The 14,973-nt window shown below is 40.4% G+C and overlaps 2 protein-coding genes across 5 annotated transcripts; one reads left to right on the top strand and one right to left on the bottom strand.

The window, feature by feature from the left end:
* Positions 1-1,155: 1,155 nt before the first annotated feature.
* On the bottom strand, positions 1,156-9,717 carry LOC135495421 (uncharacterized). Of its 4 annotated transcripts, none has more exons than XR_010448568.1 (4): positions 9,559-9,717; positions 6,306-6,670; positions 1,723-5,717; positions 1,156-1,320 (listed from the first exon to the last, which is right to left on the bottom strand). XR_010448568.1 is itself a non-coding variant. In XM_064784033.1 (3 exons), the coding sequence occupies exons 2-3, from the start codon at positions 6,633-6,635 to the stop codon at positions 3,459-3,461; spliced, it is 2,589 nt and encodes an 862-aa protein (XP_064640103.1). In that variant the 5' UTR covers positions 6,636-6,670; positions 9,559-9,717; the 3' UTR covers positions 1,156-3,458. The 4 variants fall into 4 exon arrangements, 2 of the variants coding, with proteins under 2 accessions (XP_064640103.1, XP_064640104.1); XR_010448569.1 differs by having other exon boundaries at positions 1,156-1,858; positions 2,112-5,717; XM_064784033.1 differs by having other exon boundaries at positions 1,156-5,717.
* A 62-nt stretch (positions 9,718-9,779) lies between these two features.
* Positions 9,780-14,487, top strand: LOC135495422 (dynein regulatory complex subunit 4-like). Its single transcript, XM_064784036.1, has 8 exons — positions 9,780-9,868; positions 10,417-10,737; positions 10,893-11,099; positions 11,443-11,703; positions 12,044-12,211; positions 12,600-12,686; positions 12,794-13,003; positions 13,198-14,487. The coding sequence occupies exons 1-8, from the start codon at positions 9,866-9,868 to the stop codon at positions 13,411-13,413; spliced, it is 1,473 nt and encodes a 490-aa protein (XP_064640106.1). The 5' UTR covers positions 9,780-9,865; the 3' UTR covers positions 13,414-14,487.
* The last annotated feature ends 486 nt before the right edge of the window (positions 14,488-14,973 follow it).

Raw genomic sequence — 14,973 nt, 5'->3', positions numbered from 1 at the left:
TACGACATGAGTGTTGTCTTTTTGAGCTGGAAACCACACAATCTATACCCTCGGGTGGATGTGTCCCAGCAGTGGCAGCGACACAACCTGACCCTGGGCAGCTGGACGCACGCGACACCACCTGCTTTATACTTTAGCTGGTTGCAACATGGCCTTGTGTTCCTAAGCTCTGCCAATGGCTCAACCGGTCCCTAAGTTGGATGTGACACTCCATATTGTATGCTTTAGCTGGCCTGTACAACATGCTATTAGCTATTGGGTGATATGAATAAAGGCTAGCAAATGCTTTTACTTCAATTTGGTACAGAAAGGCCAAGTGTAAATGTACATGGAGTTTTAGATAAAAGCATTTACTACTCTTTATTCATATCACCCATTGTCTCTGCCTTAGCTGGATGCATCATGACTTATTGTGTCCATGTGCTGTGAAAGTGATACAACCTGTCCCTTGGTTAGATGTGACACTCCCTGTATGTCTTGTATGCCTTAGCTGACCTGTACAACATAGCTTATTGGTGACCCTGTAATGTGACTGACACAACCTCTCCCTGGGTTAGATGTGACACTATCTATCCTCTGCCTTACCTGTGCACAGCATGGCTTATCGTGTCCATGTCCTGCGACAGTGACATAACCTGTCCCTTGGGTGGATGTGACACTACCTATCCTCTAAATAGTTGGTACAACATGGCTTACTGGTGTCCCTGGACTGTGAAAGTGCGAATGTACAACCTGTGCCTGGGCTGGATGTGACTCTACCTATCATAAGCTTCAGCTGTGAGAGTGACACAACCAACACAATTCTTTGTGTTCCATGGCTCAATGTGACATGAACCTTGTCCCTGTCACAGTCTAATGTGTCCATGTGATTGTCCCTGTGCTGTTAAAGTGAAACAACCAAATGTCACAAAGTCTTTTGCGTCCATGTCTCAATGTGATATGGACTTGTTGTTCCTGTCCAAGTCTCAAGTGTCCATTGTGATTGTAGACCAAGTGAAGAAATGTGAAAAAAGAACACTCTTCCACTGTGGACGTCTTTATAAATTTTAATTGAAATGGGAAGATACAACTTCCCCGCAGTCAAGAATAGAAACAACAAAATAAATTTCAGCCAGTCATTTTTTTATTCAGTTACAAATACCAGTAACCATTAAGTACGAATGCAGTAGCGGGGCATCACAAGTAGTCTGTTGGTTGGCTCCCAAATATTTGGCATCCTGTGTAGTGAGCAGAAAAGGCCATCGGCACAACCACATGAGCCTCCGAAACCCCAAGTGGTGGAACAGTCATCTCCCTCACCTCCTTTCGGCTTGCAATAACCTGTAATAAGGGAATACAAGTGCTTTGGATACGTATCTATAGGCTGTTTCCTTGTGAATTTGTGGCATTGCTTCCATTTTCTGTCTCCGCCGCACATTCCTTGGTACAACCAATAGGAACATCCAATAAGCAAAACAAAGGTTCATTTTGTGTGTGTCGCGTCACAAGGTCACAGCAAACAACCTATAAATATGCCCAGAGAGTAGGTATCATTATCAGCAGAAGGTAGATGAATTTTTTCACAATAGCAAAGGGTTTGCAAAAAGGGAAACCGAAACAAAATGACAAAATTTCTTCATCATACAAAAACAATCACAGCCCCTTAAGTTTGTGCATTGTTTTTTAAGGTTCACCCTGTATGGGGGGGGGGTTATAAGTGTAACAAACAAGGAGATTGTTTACCATTTGCCAGGAATAAACCACTAGGGAAGACAATTTTTGCTTCACGCCTTCTCTTGCTCATCAACGTGTGCTGCATCGAGTTTTGGTAACAGCATTCATTTGCTCCGCATTCAGAATCACTTGCGCAACTGCTGGCCTGCAGGAAAAACAGAGTCACAACTATGCCTGTTTTTGCCGAAAAGCTGGATTTCATCGCAAATAAACAATGGTCAGCAGCTTCCAAACTGACGAGTCTCTGTCAATGCATTCCACCTCAACGAACATGATCAGAGCAAGGATCCAAAAATTCGAATGCTTCGATGATTTTAAAAATGTTCAGTCCTTAAGTGGGCGACCTTCAGGAAATGACAGAATATGCGAAGGTATTCATCAGGGAAGCTCAGACTTACCCCAGAGACTGCTGCAACCAACACCAAAAGTACAAAAGCAGAATACATCCTTCCTGCTCGCAAATATCTGGTGCTCAAGCCCTCAGCTACTGACCATGAGCAAGTCAGGTTTCTAAATTATGTACCAAGGGAGGGATCGTAATCTGCCTAAGCACATTACATCTTCTAACACGACAAATGGCACTTTCCCACTGCAATCTTTGAACTGTTTGAGATGGCCTTCAACCATTTTGAGATGTCTGGCATCAACAGTCATGAACATTTAGGAATGCGTGGCAGAATAGCAAACTTTTAAAGGATTTGAGAGGTTGGCTCAAACTGGTCAGTCAGATCGAATTCTCCACCTCAATGGGAATCTAGTTTGAAGGTGTTTTTAGTGGAACAGAGCGGTAGAATTATGCCATTGTTCGACACTAAAACTCATGACTTATTTCAACCAACCAGCCATAATCTGTCTTGAGTTCTGGAATGGGAATCAATCAGCTTTTCAAGCTTATGAATTGCCTTGTTTTCATTGCATATTAGTGGGTATCGAAGCCATCTCACGAGGCAAGAAGGTCATATTTGCACTTTGTCAAGTCAAACATTTGCTGTGGGCATGAAGGCAATATTATAGAACCACCAGGGCAATGCCTTTGCTGCCTACATTTAGAGAAAACAATGATATATCCACACGTAAAGCTATCTTTTACTTTATTAGGGGGACATAGTTATAATACAAGCATACATCAAACGTCTGATACCGATAATCGATTTAAGAAGCATCAGGATTACTAATAACTCCATCAGGAGCCAACATATCAGAAACACCCTCGATAGAGGCCATGCAGTAAGTACAAGTCAGCATGGATTTTTTCTACTCCTGCATCTCTCATAAAGGACGACGCTGTTTGTGTACATGGTACTTTTGTGTGGCTCAGGTAAATAGAATTGAAAATTGCAATAGTGAAGTAATACTAATAAGCTTCCCTCCAGGTGAAAGAACCCTTAACATGTATCATAGATTTATCAAGGTAAAGAAATTATGGGATTACCGCAATATGAAAGTACAATATCAATCAGATGATGATACATAATAATCATGTGTGGGCAACAGGCTAGGTTAAAGTAGTAGGTAGGACCAACATCGATAAACAAACAAACAGAATGAATTTATGGCAGAGCAAATACTAAATACCTCAGTAACATAGTGATATTAGCTGAACACAAACTTATTTTGATCAAGCAATAGAATAGTGTTATCGAGACGTTAGCTCTGCTAAGCTAATGTAGACAGCACACCAATAGCTTGCAAATGTATGTTCAAGATTATTATAGGCTTTTCTGACACTTACATGCAAATCAGGTTTAGATATGGACAGCGTACACTATTAGTGGTTCCTGACAAATTTCACACTTCTTTGCATCAGTAGAATTAATGTAGGTACATTTTGAACACTCGCGCCCAAGAAGTTGAAGGGACGTCTTCTCTGAACCCTTGGTGCGACTCTTACCACACACATGGCACACGTTTGAATTAGCGGGATTAAGGAACGTACAGTCCTGGCATTGCCACTTGGGAATATACTCCCGTCCCCGCATACAGTGCTCGCAAATATCACTTCGAGAACCAACATTGATCTTATCACAGTTATTGCATTTCCAGACAGAACTACTTGAGGGAAGTGTGTTATATTTCTGAGATAGTTCTCGGTCTTGCTTTAAGTCATTCGTCAGTGACGTTGTCACCATGTTGCGATTCGGGATTGAATTCCTTTTTGCTCCTCTCATGCTAATGCTATCCTTTAAAATCTGTGCATATTCTGGTCGAGTGAAGTCTGCACCGACTGCTTGACTAGCCAGAGTTGCCCTCCGGTTTGAATCATTCCTATAGGAAGGGAACTGACCAGCTCTAGATACTGGTGCATCACTCATGGACAAGTGAACTGAATTCCTTGAGGAAGCAGGCCTTTTTGTATCACTTGGTCTCTCCGACAATGAGACAGATCGTGCCATCAGACCAATAGAAGGGTCCACAGGTTTCGCATGGCGACAATTCCCATCACTTTGAACGTTGATATCAAACTTTGAAAATTTTCCTGTGAGCGGTGTTTCGTCGATGCCAAGATCAGATGCACCTGGAGGACGCCGGATATCCATGGATGGAATGTCAAAATCAAATAGGCTTTTTCCTTCTGGGGCAGACGTCTCAATTTTGTTTCCAAGATAATCCTGTGCAGCAGACTCTAAGTTCTTATACCGTCCCCAATCAAGATCAAGATGTTTATTTTCTTCTGCAGCTTCATCGCGTTCTCTGTAATCTTTGACCCATTCATCGAACCCGCAATCCATGCTACTCGCCCCAGACTCAAGTCCTAATGCATTCAGACTATTCTTCATGTGGTCTTCCTGCGTGCCGTGCATGCTGTAGACATCAGGTACATTTGCCTTACGTCCGAAAGTACCAGAATTATGGTTCCCTTTGCTAGTATCCAAACCATCTCTTAACCCAGTTTCACGCGCAAACAGATGCGTATGTACAGCAGACAATGGTCGCGCTGCCTGCCTATGACTCTCCAGCTTGACACCTTTCCTATCTACCATCACAAACGACTCCGTTTTTAAGGGCAGCTTATTTGAAGTGGGCCGCATATCACTATACAGGTCCTCATTTTCATCATCCAAAGTGAAAGTACCTTCTTCAAGAAATTTATTATAATCTGCTCTATCACTGGGAACGTCCATAGCACTTTTCTTTGATTCCTGACTGGATGTCCCACGCGAGCTGGTTCTGCCATTACTCACTGCAGAACTGGAAGCCCCAGCATTATTTACACATCTCCTATCCCTTGTGTAAGATTTTGGAACTGCCACGGGTAACTCCTCTCGTTTTTCTGCAACCTTTTTCCTCATATTCGGCGACGTTTTCACAACCCTAGTTTTCTCAACATCGTCATCAATCGGATCAAATTTGAGTTTTTCTCCATATGGACCTGTCACTGCACTAGGTTGGTGATATTTTTTCATGTCGCTATACTTCCGCCTCTGTTCCTCTTCCCGTTGTGCCATCTTGGCAGCTTCTTTATGTTGCTCAATTCGCCGCCGATGATAATCCTGACCATTACTCAAGCTATCTTTCAGCCATTTTTCAACGTTGTTATACGAAGGATCTAACCCCTCGTGGGGTAATCGAACCCCGGTAGCACCTTTCATATTTACATACAAATCTCCTGTAGCACCTCTACCATTTGTTTCACTATGGTTTACACGCTTCAGTCTCTTTTCGGAACCAGTTCGTAACGGATCAGTTTCTGATGGAACATTATCCCGGAACCATTTCAAACATTCTTGTTCAGTCCCGACAAAACGAATACCATCCTTAGTAACTTGTTTCCATGAATAACCATCGTGTTTTAAATCACAATATACATCTTCTAAGAACTGGAGTATCACTTGCGTCATGAACCAATCAAAGCCTAGTTTCATGACTTTTTCCATATCTAAAATATCATGGCTTTTTAATACGAGAGTGTCCGTCTGGTGATCATGGTAGTAGCCAATGTCTTCCATACACCGGTCAACATCTGATAGTACGTCCAGTAGATTCTTATATAAACCAGTGTGCCGCTGAAAAATCAAGTATAAGATCAAGGTCAGAAGTTAGATTGCGTAGCTTGTATGACTGCTCAAGGTAAGATTAAGAAATTTACAGTGATATCTTGTATGGAGTTGCCTCACAGGCATCTTATTGTTGTCAGATGGTTGCTAGGCAGCCACCCACGTTAACTCTCTGTGACGACCAAACATGGCAGATTGCCTGGGGCCAGTTTTAAAAAGATGGTGGCAGTGTGACACCACGCATCATGTGAAGAACACCTCTACAAATCATGGGTTTAGCACAACCTGTGACAGCACGTACTAACTGGGGATATCCAGCCTGTATATCCAACAGGCATAGTAACAAGAGACTAAGATTAAAATATTGACATTTAAGTCACAAGGCAAAAGTTTTACCACAATCTTTTAGTTAACTCATGACACAATCAAACTTTGTCCCATCATCATTTTTTAACTCTATTGTTTTACTCTATTATTGATACATAAAGTCAAATTTCTTACAATATGTCGCATCAAAAACAATTAGAACACGTGATTCAGATAAAATCTAAAGTGTGACAATCAATCACATATGTGTCACTGTCGTCCCGGACTGACCTTGATAATTTTGACCTCCTTCTTCCAAAACATTTTCACGAGGTTCTCACAATACGTCTGAAGATGATGAAAAGATTCCTTGATCCTCTCAAGATCCTGCTCGTCCTGGGAACATTGTGATAAACAGCGAGCAACGTAGTTACTAAAGAATCGCTTCTCGGGTGGGGTGACATAAATCAGTTGTCGGATGAGGCCTGCGAGGGATGTCCGAGCCTCGGGCATCTCCTCATCCTTCAGCGTCTTCAAAACGGCCGAGTACTGGGAGAGCACAAACTCCGGACTTATTCTGTCCTCTCTAATTTGGTTCCTGTCGACTGCCTTTTCATTCATTATTTTCCCTGTCCTGAGTCACTAATGAAGCAAATCTGAAAATACATCAATTAACATTTCCTAATGAAGTCGATGACGAAACGAATATAGTGAAAATCAACATTCATCTTAACAATGTAATGTCTCTGAGATAAACCTTATATGCAGCTGAAACCTGAAACCTGAATAACTGAAACCTGAATTATAATTGTTTAATATTCACTGTTTGACAGAAACCACTACACAGGATCTTTTAATTTTTCCCAGAGCCCGGATGTATGCATTACTTCAGGACGGAAACATGATAAACTCCTGAAAGTAATATAGCCAGTAAATTTCATTATTCTCTCAAGAAAGCAAGGGGAAGAAAAACTAGAGAAGGAATTCAAACAGGCTCCACCTACCTCCTCTAGCCTACCATTAATCAAGAATAAAAAGTGAAACCCAAAAAGGCCTAGCAGGGTAAATGGAACACAGACTTTAGACTTCACCCACAGTTATTTGTAGAGATAGAGGTCGAGAAGAAGTTTAATGCTCTCCTTGCAGTTTCAATGTTCACAGACTTTGGTCATGACAGAGAACCGTCCAAACAACAAGTATGGCGACTTTGCTATCTTCCCCAGGCAACACAGAGCTTTTGTTGCTGTAGCAACTTAACACAAGCAAAAGTGAAACTGCACCGAAATACTCACATATATTATATTTTCACAGCTTTTTGTGTTTCTGTTCTACTAAAACCATCAATGGATGATCAAGTTTTGACAAATTGTTCCAAAAGTCCTTTTACATGTATGATACAACCCACTGCGTATGGGAAATTCACTTCATGAATGTGACAAGTTTAAACCAAAACCCATTTATAATATCAGACAGATAAGGTCTATGTTGATCCAAATGACAAAAATAAAATGGGGATTCCCAGTCATGTGACATGAGACCATTGAAAACTAAATATTTGAGTCACATTCCACGATATCACAGACAAATACAGGACGTGAGAAATCGTTTTGAATGAAACAAATTGCGAATTATGACAAATTTGACATTTAACTGGGGTTGTTTCCACCCATTGAGCAATTTTGTCGAGCAAGGGAATGAATCAGTTGACAAGTCTAGCGGTGGTACTAGTCACTAGAAGAAGCATTCCCTTCCTGAACAGGTCTTTAGACTCTAAGAGTAATTTGAACCCCAACTGAACAACACAGTCATACTTTATGGGCGGTTATTTCCGCATAAATAGAGGTTGTCTCAAATAGACATTTTATGTCGTGTTATGACTCGAATAGACGTTTGGTGGCGCTTTTCAAATAGACATACACTCAAATTGACGTTTGGTGGCGCTCGTATCTCAAATAAACATATATTGTCGTGTTTTCTGATTTGTGTGTATAACTCAAATAGACGTTTGGTGGCGCTTTTCAAATAAACATACACTCAAATAGACGTTTGGTGGCGCTTTATTTGAGATACGAGCGCCACCAAACGTCTATTTGAGTGTATGTCTATTTGAGATACGACACAATATGTTTATTTCAGGTACGTCTCCGTTAAAACGAGCGCCACCAAACGTCTATTCGAGTCATAACACGACATAAAATGTCTATTTGAGACAACCTCTATTTATGCGGAAATAACCGCCCATAATACTTCCCCGTCAGTGTCAGTGTCCCATTCCTCGGTCCCCAGGCAAAGAATTGGGCTACATTGAGATTTTGATTGGCCGACTCGCTTCCTCCAGCCAAACATTCCAACACAGATTTCATTCATTACCAACAGCAACACGTACAGGCATAAAAACTTTTTGGCCACTAGTTTAATCAAATAGTTTTTTAGAACAGTAAGTAGCAAAATAGCATAAAGCATAATAGCACCAAACTACAAATTAACTTCCCTCTTCTTAGATTTAGGTCGACACATATAAATTTTCAATGTATTCAGAATATGGGCTTAGACTTAATTTTCCCAGTCAGACCATTGGTCAAATGGAGATAAGTCCGTTTGTAAAGATACTTCCTTCACCAATGGTTTCTTGGAATGTATTCACTAGTTACACTGGGTGTCTCAAAACAATTGGATCTGATGTTAAGTATATCTGAAACGGCAAGGACCATTGTGCTAACCTTTATGCAGCCAACATCTGCGTTTGCTATCAAGATCTACTTATATTTGCCCTGATTATTGTTGGGATCTGTCACTCTCATTTACATATAATGATACAATCGTGTAATGACATTTGCCTCGGATATCACCAGTTGACCTTACTCCGAAATATGTGGATGTAGCCAAAACGTACAGGGGAACCTTCCTTAGCAGATACCTCTGCTAGAAGGACTTACTCTAGAGCTCTAAAAAAGGACACTTGTTTTGGTCCCAAATTGGTTTTCTATTCAATTTGACCTGAGCTTTAATCAGGACACCTCTCTAAAAGGACAGCACTATGACGTCGAAGGTAAGTTACATGTAGACCAATACATTTGTACAAGAAAATCAATTCAATTCCATAACTAATCAGTTGAACAGATACCCATATCATGGAAAGCCTGTTGCAAGCTTTTTCAGGCTGATTAAGCAAAGAGATATATCAGGTAAAGATGTGAAGTGGCTAAGCTTGTACTGGAGGTGTTGTTTTTCTTTAAAATGATAAGCCATGTAAGCAATGATTTAACAACCGAACCGCTGTGGCATGCAAAAACGCTCATCCTATGTCATTATGACTTGCATATGTATTTGTAATTGTATGTATACACCACGCATGCCCAACCCACATCTGCATACCAGAATCACACTGACTCAGTGACTGCACACTTGAAAAATTATATATTATACATTTATAAATTATACAGTTTAGTAGGCCTAGTACATCAAGCACACGATGATCATGATGTACAGGAACTGGGAAATCCCGTTTTCACACTTCGTATTTTAGTATCAAAATCGTACTTACGCACTAGAAATAAGACTAGTTATGATAACTTGAGGATCTTTAAATTATCATCTTTCTTCTCAACCAGGTGTTATTTCGATATCATGATGAAAAAAACCGATAAAACAAGAACTTTCTCTGGCATAAATGCACTGATGGCGTTTTTGGGATTTCCCAGGATGACGTCACTTGTTCTATAAATACGAATGCTTAGATTCCCATTTTCAAGTCGAGGCAAGTTGTGTACATGGCAACAAAATAAAGCCATATTTCAGTGCACTGCATACACGGATAAAAGTCTTGAAATCTAGGTGAATAAACTAACAAAATGGTAAGTCTGGGGGCATAAACTGTCGCCAAATGATTCTAGATTAACTTAAGATTAGTTAGCACGGAGTTTTGCTCCTGATTACCTAGTGGAATCGTGTAAATTTGAGAGGTTTTGAACTTTTTCTTTAAAAAAAATGTACACAGAAAATATTAATGCATTGCCTGTGCATTGAATGCACTGTCGTGACTACAATACATATGATAAGGCATTATTTAATTTTACATGTCGTGATTGAATTTGATATATTTTTGCTTCTCAGCCTCTGGTCAGTTTTGTGATTTATTCAAAAATCAAAATGAATGTTTTCGGCCTGGGGTTTTTTCAATTTCTTCTTGTTTTAGGCTAGGCCTATTTGTTTTGCTACGACCATATCGAACAACGAACAAACAGTTATATAAATATTTTCTATCTGAAAGACTAAAAGCAGACAAATGGCATGAATGGCAGAAAAGCCCAGTCATGACACCATTGACAGATTGTTGAATTCCCATCATATTCTATAATATTTCCCCTAAACTGGTATGTTTTCCAATCTTTTCAACTTTCAGCCTCCCAAGAAAGGGAAGAAAGGAAAGAAGGGCAGTGGGAAGAAGGGGAAGAAGAAATCTGCAAAGGCCAAGACCCCAACTGTAATTGATGGAATCTCCACAGAAGAAATGTCCAAGGAGCAGCTCGAGGAACATATCGTTCGCCTCAGGGAGGAGCTGGACCGAGAGAGAGAAGAGCGAAATTATTTCCAACTTGAGCGTGACAAGGTCAACACATTCTGGGAGATTACCAAGCGACAGTTGGAGGAGAAGAAAGCGGAACTCAGGAACAAAGACAGAGAGATGGAGGACGCTGAAGAGAGACATCAAATTGAAATCAAGGTATGAACGAAAAATGACGTTACAATTGTGTTAGCCCTATCGATTAATTAAACACAAAATCACATACTGATCTTAGTAAGAATGTTGATGCTAAACTATTCCAGTGTGTGATCTAAACTTGTCAAATTAACCATTTTTGTGGCTTTATCTTTCAGGTTTACAAACAAAAAGTCAAACATTTGCTGTATGAGCACCAGAACAACATCTCAGAGCTGAAGGCAGAGAGCACAGTCGCTTTGAAACTTGCCCAGGATGAACACCGAGGGGATGAAAAGGAATTGAGAAAAGACAAACGTTCACTCAAAGTAGATAACAAAGAACAAGAGCTGGCGAATGAGGATGTCATCAAAAATCTTAAAAGGGTATGGTTTTTACTTAATTTTGATATTGATTTTCGAGTTGGAATGGAAGAACTGTAAGATGGGTGCTGTTCTTTAAGTTGATGTTCATACCGTGCCAAGTATACCAAAATTTGAGGTCAAATTCTTGATTTATTGAAATCAAGCCACATAATTTGACCATTGTACATGTACAATCTATATTGTACAAGATTGTACAAAGCATTTTTCCGGACACCAGAATTGCCTTATTCCTTAATTGCCATATTCATTGTTTGATGTAGTAATATGCCTTTAGTTTCATGAGAGGTTTAACTGTGAGCTTACTTATTCGCCATTGTTTTAAACTGATGATTTCTTTCTCTAGAAAACCGATGAAGAGATTACTCAACTCCGCCAAGACTATGAACGACAGGCGCGTGAAATTGAGGCAAAATACGAAAAGAAGATGCGGACGCTTCGAGACGAGCTTGATCTGAGGAGGAAGACCGAGATTCATGAAATCGAGGAACGCAAAAATGGGCAAATTAACACGCTGATGAAGAATCATGAAAAGGCTTTCAGCGATATCAAGAATTATTACAACGATATCACTTTGAATAACTTGTCACTCATTAACACTTTGAAGGTAAGTTTCATGGCAAAATGGTCTGCTGCTAGGGATCTGAAAAACCATACTGAATGCATCACTCACTTTTTGAAGCACTTATCTTTACCCAAGATATTAGACTATCTGGTGATTGGTGGTACCCTGGGACACGAGTAGTAGTTTTATTGGGCAAAACATGTATAATCAGTGTTTGTTTGCAAAATGCATTTTAGTTTCAGCTTATACAAACTGCCCTTTTGACTAATCCACTCCTCAAAAGGTATTACTGAAAAAAATCGGAGTAAATATGATGTAGCAGTGGATTTCTTTCCAATATTTTGGTATGATCCGATAATCAATATGAATCGTAACTTTTCAGGAACAAGTTGAAGAGATGAAGAAGAAGGAAGAACGCATGGAGAAACAGATGGCTGAGGTGATGGCGGAGAATAGACGTCTGATGGAGCCGCTACAGAAGGCGCGGGAGGAGGTTGAGGAGTTGCGCAAGAGCCTTGCTAACTACGACAAGGATAAACAGTCATTGGCGGTACGTTATGTCAGCAGTAGTCACTGTGACCTGTTAATTTCAAATAGGTTGTAATTCTGAAATACCTCAGTTTCAATGTTTCATGGCTGCTGTCTTGCTATTGGCCTATATTTCGCTCCACCCTCTTTAGTGAAACACCCTAAACATGAGCGTTGTGGCTTATAACGGTCTTTGGGTAGACATTTAAAATACACAATGTAACTGCCAGGTGCTTTCTTGACTTCATAGATGATATCTTGGGTCAGTAATCCAGCTTGGAGTTGGACCGAGCATGGATTCCATGGAAGGGGAAGATGGTGAAGTTGCACCAGTCCCTCCCAGCAGTAAAAGGTCTAAGCTGAAATTTTTCCATACACTTCGATCTTATGAAGAGATATCTATTTTTCAGAGTGCGAAGGCTCGACTGAAGGTAATGGAGGAAGAGTTCAGAGCATTACAGTGGGAGCATGAGGTCCTCGAACAGAGATTTGAGAAGGTAGGTTGCACTGTGTCTGCATATACATTTTACTGTATTATACTTCAAAATTCTTGCCTTGAACCTTGGCTTCAAAACATCTCCAATCTTCACAACCAACTTTTCAGACTCAACGAGAACGTGATGATCTGTATCGACGATTCGTCAAAGCCATTCACGAAGTTCAACAGAAATCCAACTTCAAGAACTTACTTCTAGAAAAGAAATTGTCAGCTTTGGCGGACACTCTTGAAAAGAAGGAAGCACAGCTGAATGAAGTCTTGTCCGCATCGAATCTTGACCCAACGGCACTGACAGTAGTCACAAGAAAACTCGAGGTAGGTTCATGCACTGGTCTGCTGTTTTTAGACAATCTGCTATCTTATGTACCCAAACACAACAGTGGTGATACCAACAGAAAGTGCTCAATGGTCGAACCGAATATTTTGTAGAGAAATGCCATACCTGGTTTTCAGCTCTGAGCTTGGCAGACAAAACGTCATTTGACATTTTGACTTTGTTTATTTTTCAGGATGTTTTGGATTCCAAGAACAGTGCCATCAAAGATCTACAGTACGAACTCGCCCGCGTCTGCAAGGCTCACAATGACCTCATGCGCACGTACGAGTCCAAACTCACACAATTCGGTGTTCCCACAGAGGAACTGGGCTTCAGGGCTCTGGAGAGCACAGTAGGAGGCCAGCAGTTGGGACAAGGTGCTGCAGGCTTGGTGTCCGCGCCCACATAAGGAAAATAACTTTTCATAGACATTTTCAACTTCCTGGATTCGAATCAATAATACCCTGGATTTGGCTGGAAGATCAAGATTTTTATGTGTATTTATACAGAAATATTGTCCATTGTATTAAATCTTTTAACTGTGATAGGCAATCCACTTGTTGTACTCAAATGCTATTTTGTGCCGTCCTAAAAGTATACAATTGACAAATGGGTCAAATGTATTCATATCACTGTGCATATCGCAAGTTGTGAATGCAAAATTAAGTTCTGTAATTAAATGCTTGATTTAAAATATAAAGTGTGTGGTCACAGGTTTATCAGTAGATTGATTCAACCACTCTGTATAATTGTATGGGGAAACATGTCTTTCTCATAACCAGTTTTAAGACATATGAAACATACCGTCCCCAGGTGTGAAAATATCAATCGTAAGTTTCGTTCGCCTTCCTTTAGTACACGCAGTAAATCAAGATCAAACTCTACCTTGGGATTCATTCATTTAAAAATATTGACAAGAAACTCTGCCAGTGCTGAAGTTTTTGGACCAAATGAAAAGAATGTCTGCTTCTGTTTATGTTCAGTCCAGTGGATCAGGATCACCTGGCACACTTTTTCCGGTATCAATCCCAGATCAGCGCACAGTCCGCAACTACCGTTGTGACTTCGAAGTTCAAGCAATAACTGGATATCATGAGTAGAAAAATGGTCTAATACCTCAGCTCTCATGACTTCTAAAATTTGCCAAATCTGCAATTCAAAAGGTATGCTACTTCAGGGTATTGTCTTTTATTTTGGTCGCAAAAGGTAGACTTCTATTTTGAAGATTTGTTTGTGCCTCTGGCATGGCTGGTCTCTCCGTCTCCAACACCGAGCATGATGTTCAGGGATGACCATAATCCGTCCTTATTTATGAATGTGTCATTTCTTTTTAGGCACGAATGAATTTGGTTTATTCTTTTGGTATATGAGGACTAAGTTTGAATGATAATGCTCTGAAGTTAACCATTCATCAGTGTTGTACTAGTAGTGTACTTCTGTACATATGATGTCTTTGAACTAATAAAGGTTTTATTTATGTGAAAAACAACAATTTTATGGTTAGTTTACTGCTTTTACTGCTTATTTATGGTTTTTCCTCAAGCCCATATACTGCCAGACATTTAGTTGACCAGCGTATGACACCCAGAGGTGACTGACCTCCAGTCCAGAGTCGGTCTGATTGAGTGTGCCAAACTGGTGAGCGAGAGATAGGTTGTGCCAATGTCTTCTTCAGTCATTCAATGTCATGAAACTTTCATCTACCATGCTGCAGGCTGCAATTGATAAGGCAAAAGTCCCAACCTCTGGCTAGCCAATGCCCCAGCTGACCAAGTCAGGTGGAACAGATAGGTTGTGATGATGTCTCCACCTCTGGCCTTTTACAAGGCTTCACAGATCCTTTTTGGAGAAATCTTGTTTACAGCAAGATAGATTGTGACAGTATATGCCTTACTGGTGAGCAAGAGATATGTTGTGCCAATGTTTTCATGTTGGAAGTCCAACCAACAGGTGAACTCCAGAGATCGGT

The sequence above is a fragment of the Lineus longissimus genome, chromosome 11 (assembly GCF_910592395.1).
Source record: "Lineus longissimus chromosome 11, tnLinLong1.2, whole genome shotgun sequence".
Classification (NCBI taxonomy): domain Eukaryota; kingdom Metazoa; phylum Nemertea; class Pilidiophora; order Heteronemertea; family Lineidae; genus Lineus; species Lineus longissimus.
This window is presented reverse-complemented; position numbering and strand designations above follow the sequence as displayed.

Bases quoted from the DNA above. Each gene is read 5' to 3' on its own strand.
- LOC135495421 (XM_064784033.1), bottom strand. From the start codon at position 6,635: ATGAATGAAAAGGCAGTCGACAGGAACCAAATTAGAGAGGACAGAATA. The intron at 5,718-6,305 runs GTCAGTCCGGGA...TTGATTTTTCAG, and splicing joins AGGAGGTCAAAATTATCAAG to CGGCACACTGGTTTATATAA.
- LOC135495422 (XM_064784036.1), top strand. The intron at 10,738-10,892 runs GTATGAACGAAA...TTTATCTTTCAG, and splicing joins GACATCAAATTGAAATCAAG to GTTTACAAACAAAAAGTCAA. The intron at 11,704-12,043 runs GTAAGTTTCATG...GTAACTTTTCAG, and splicing joins CACTCATTAACACTTTGAAG to GAACAAGTTGAAGAGATGAA.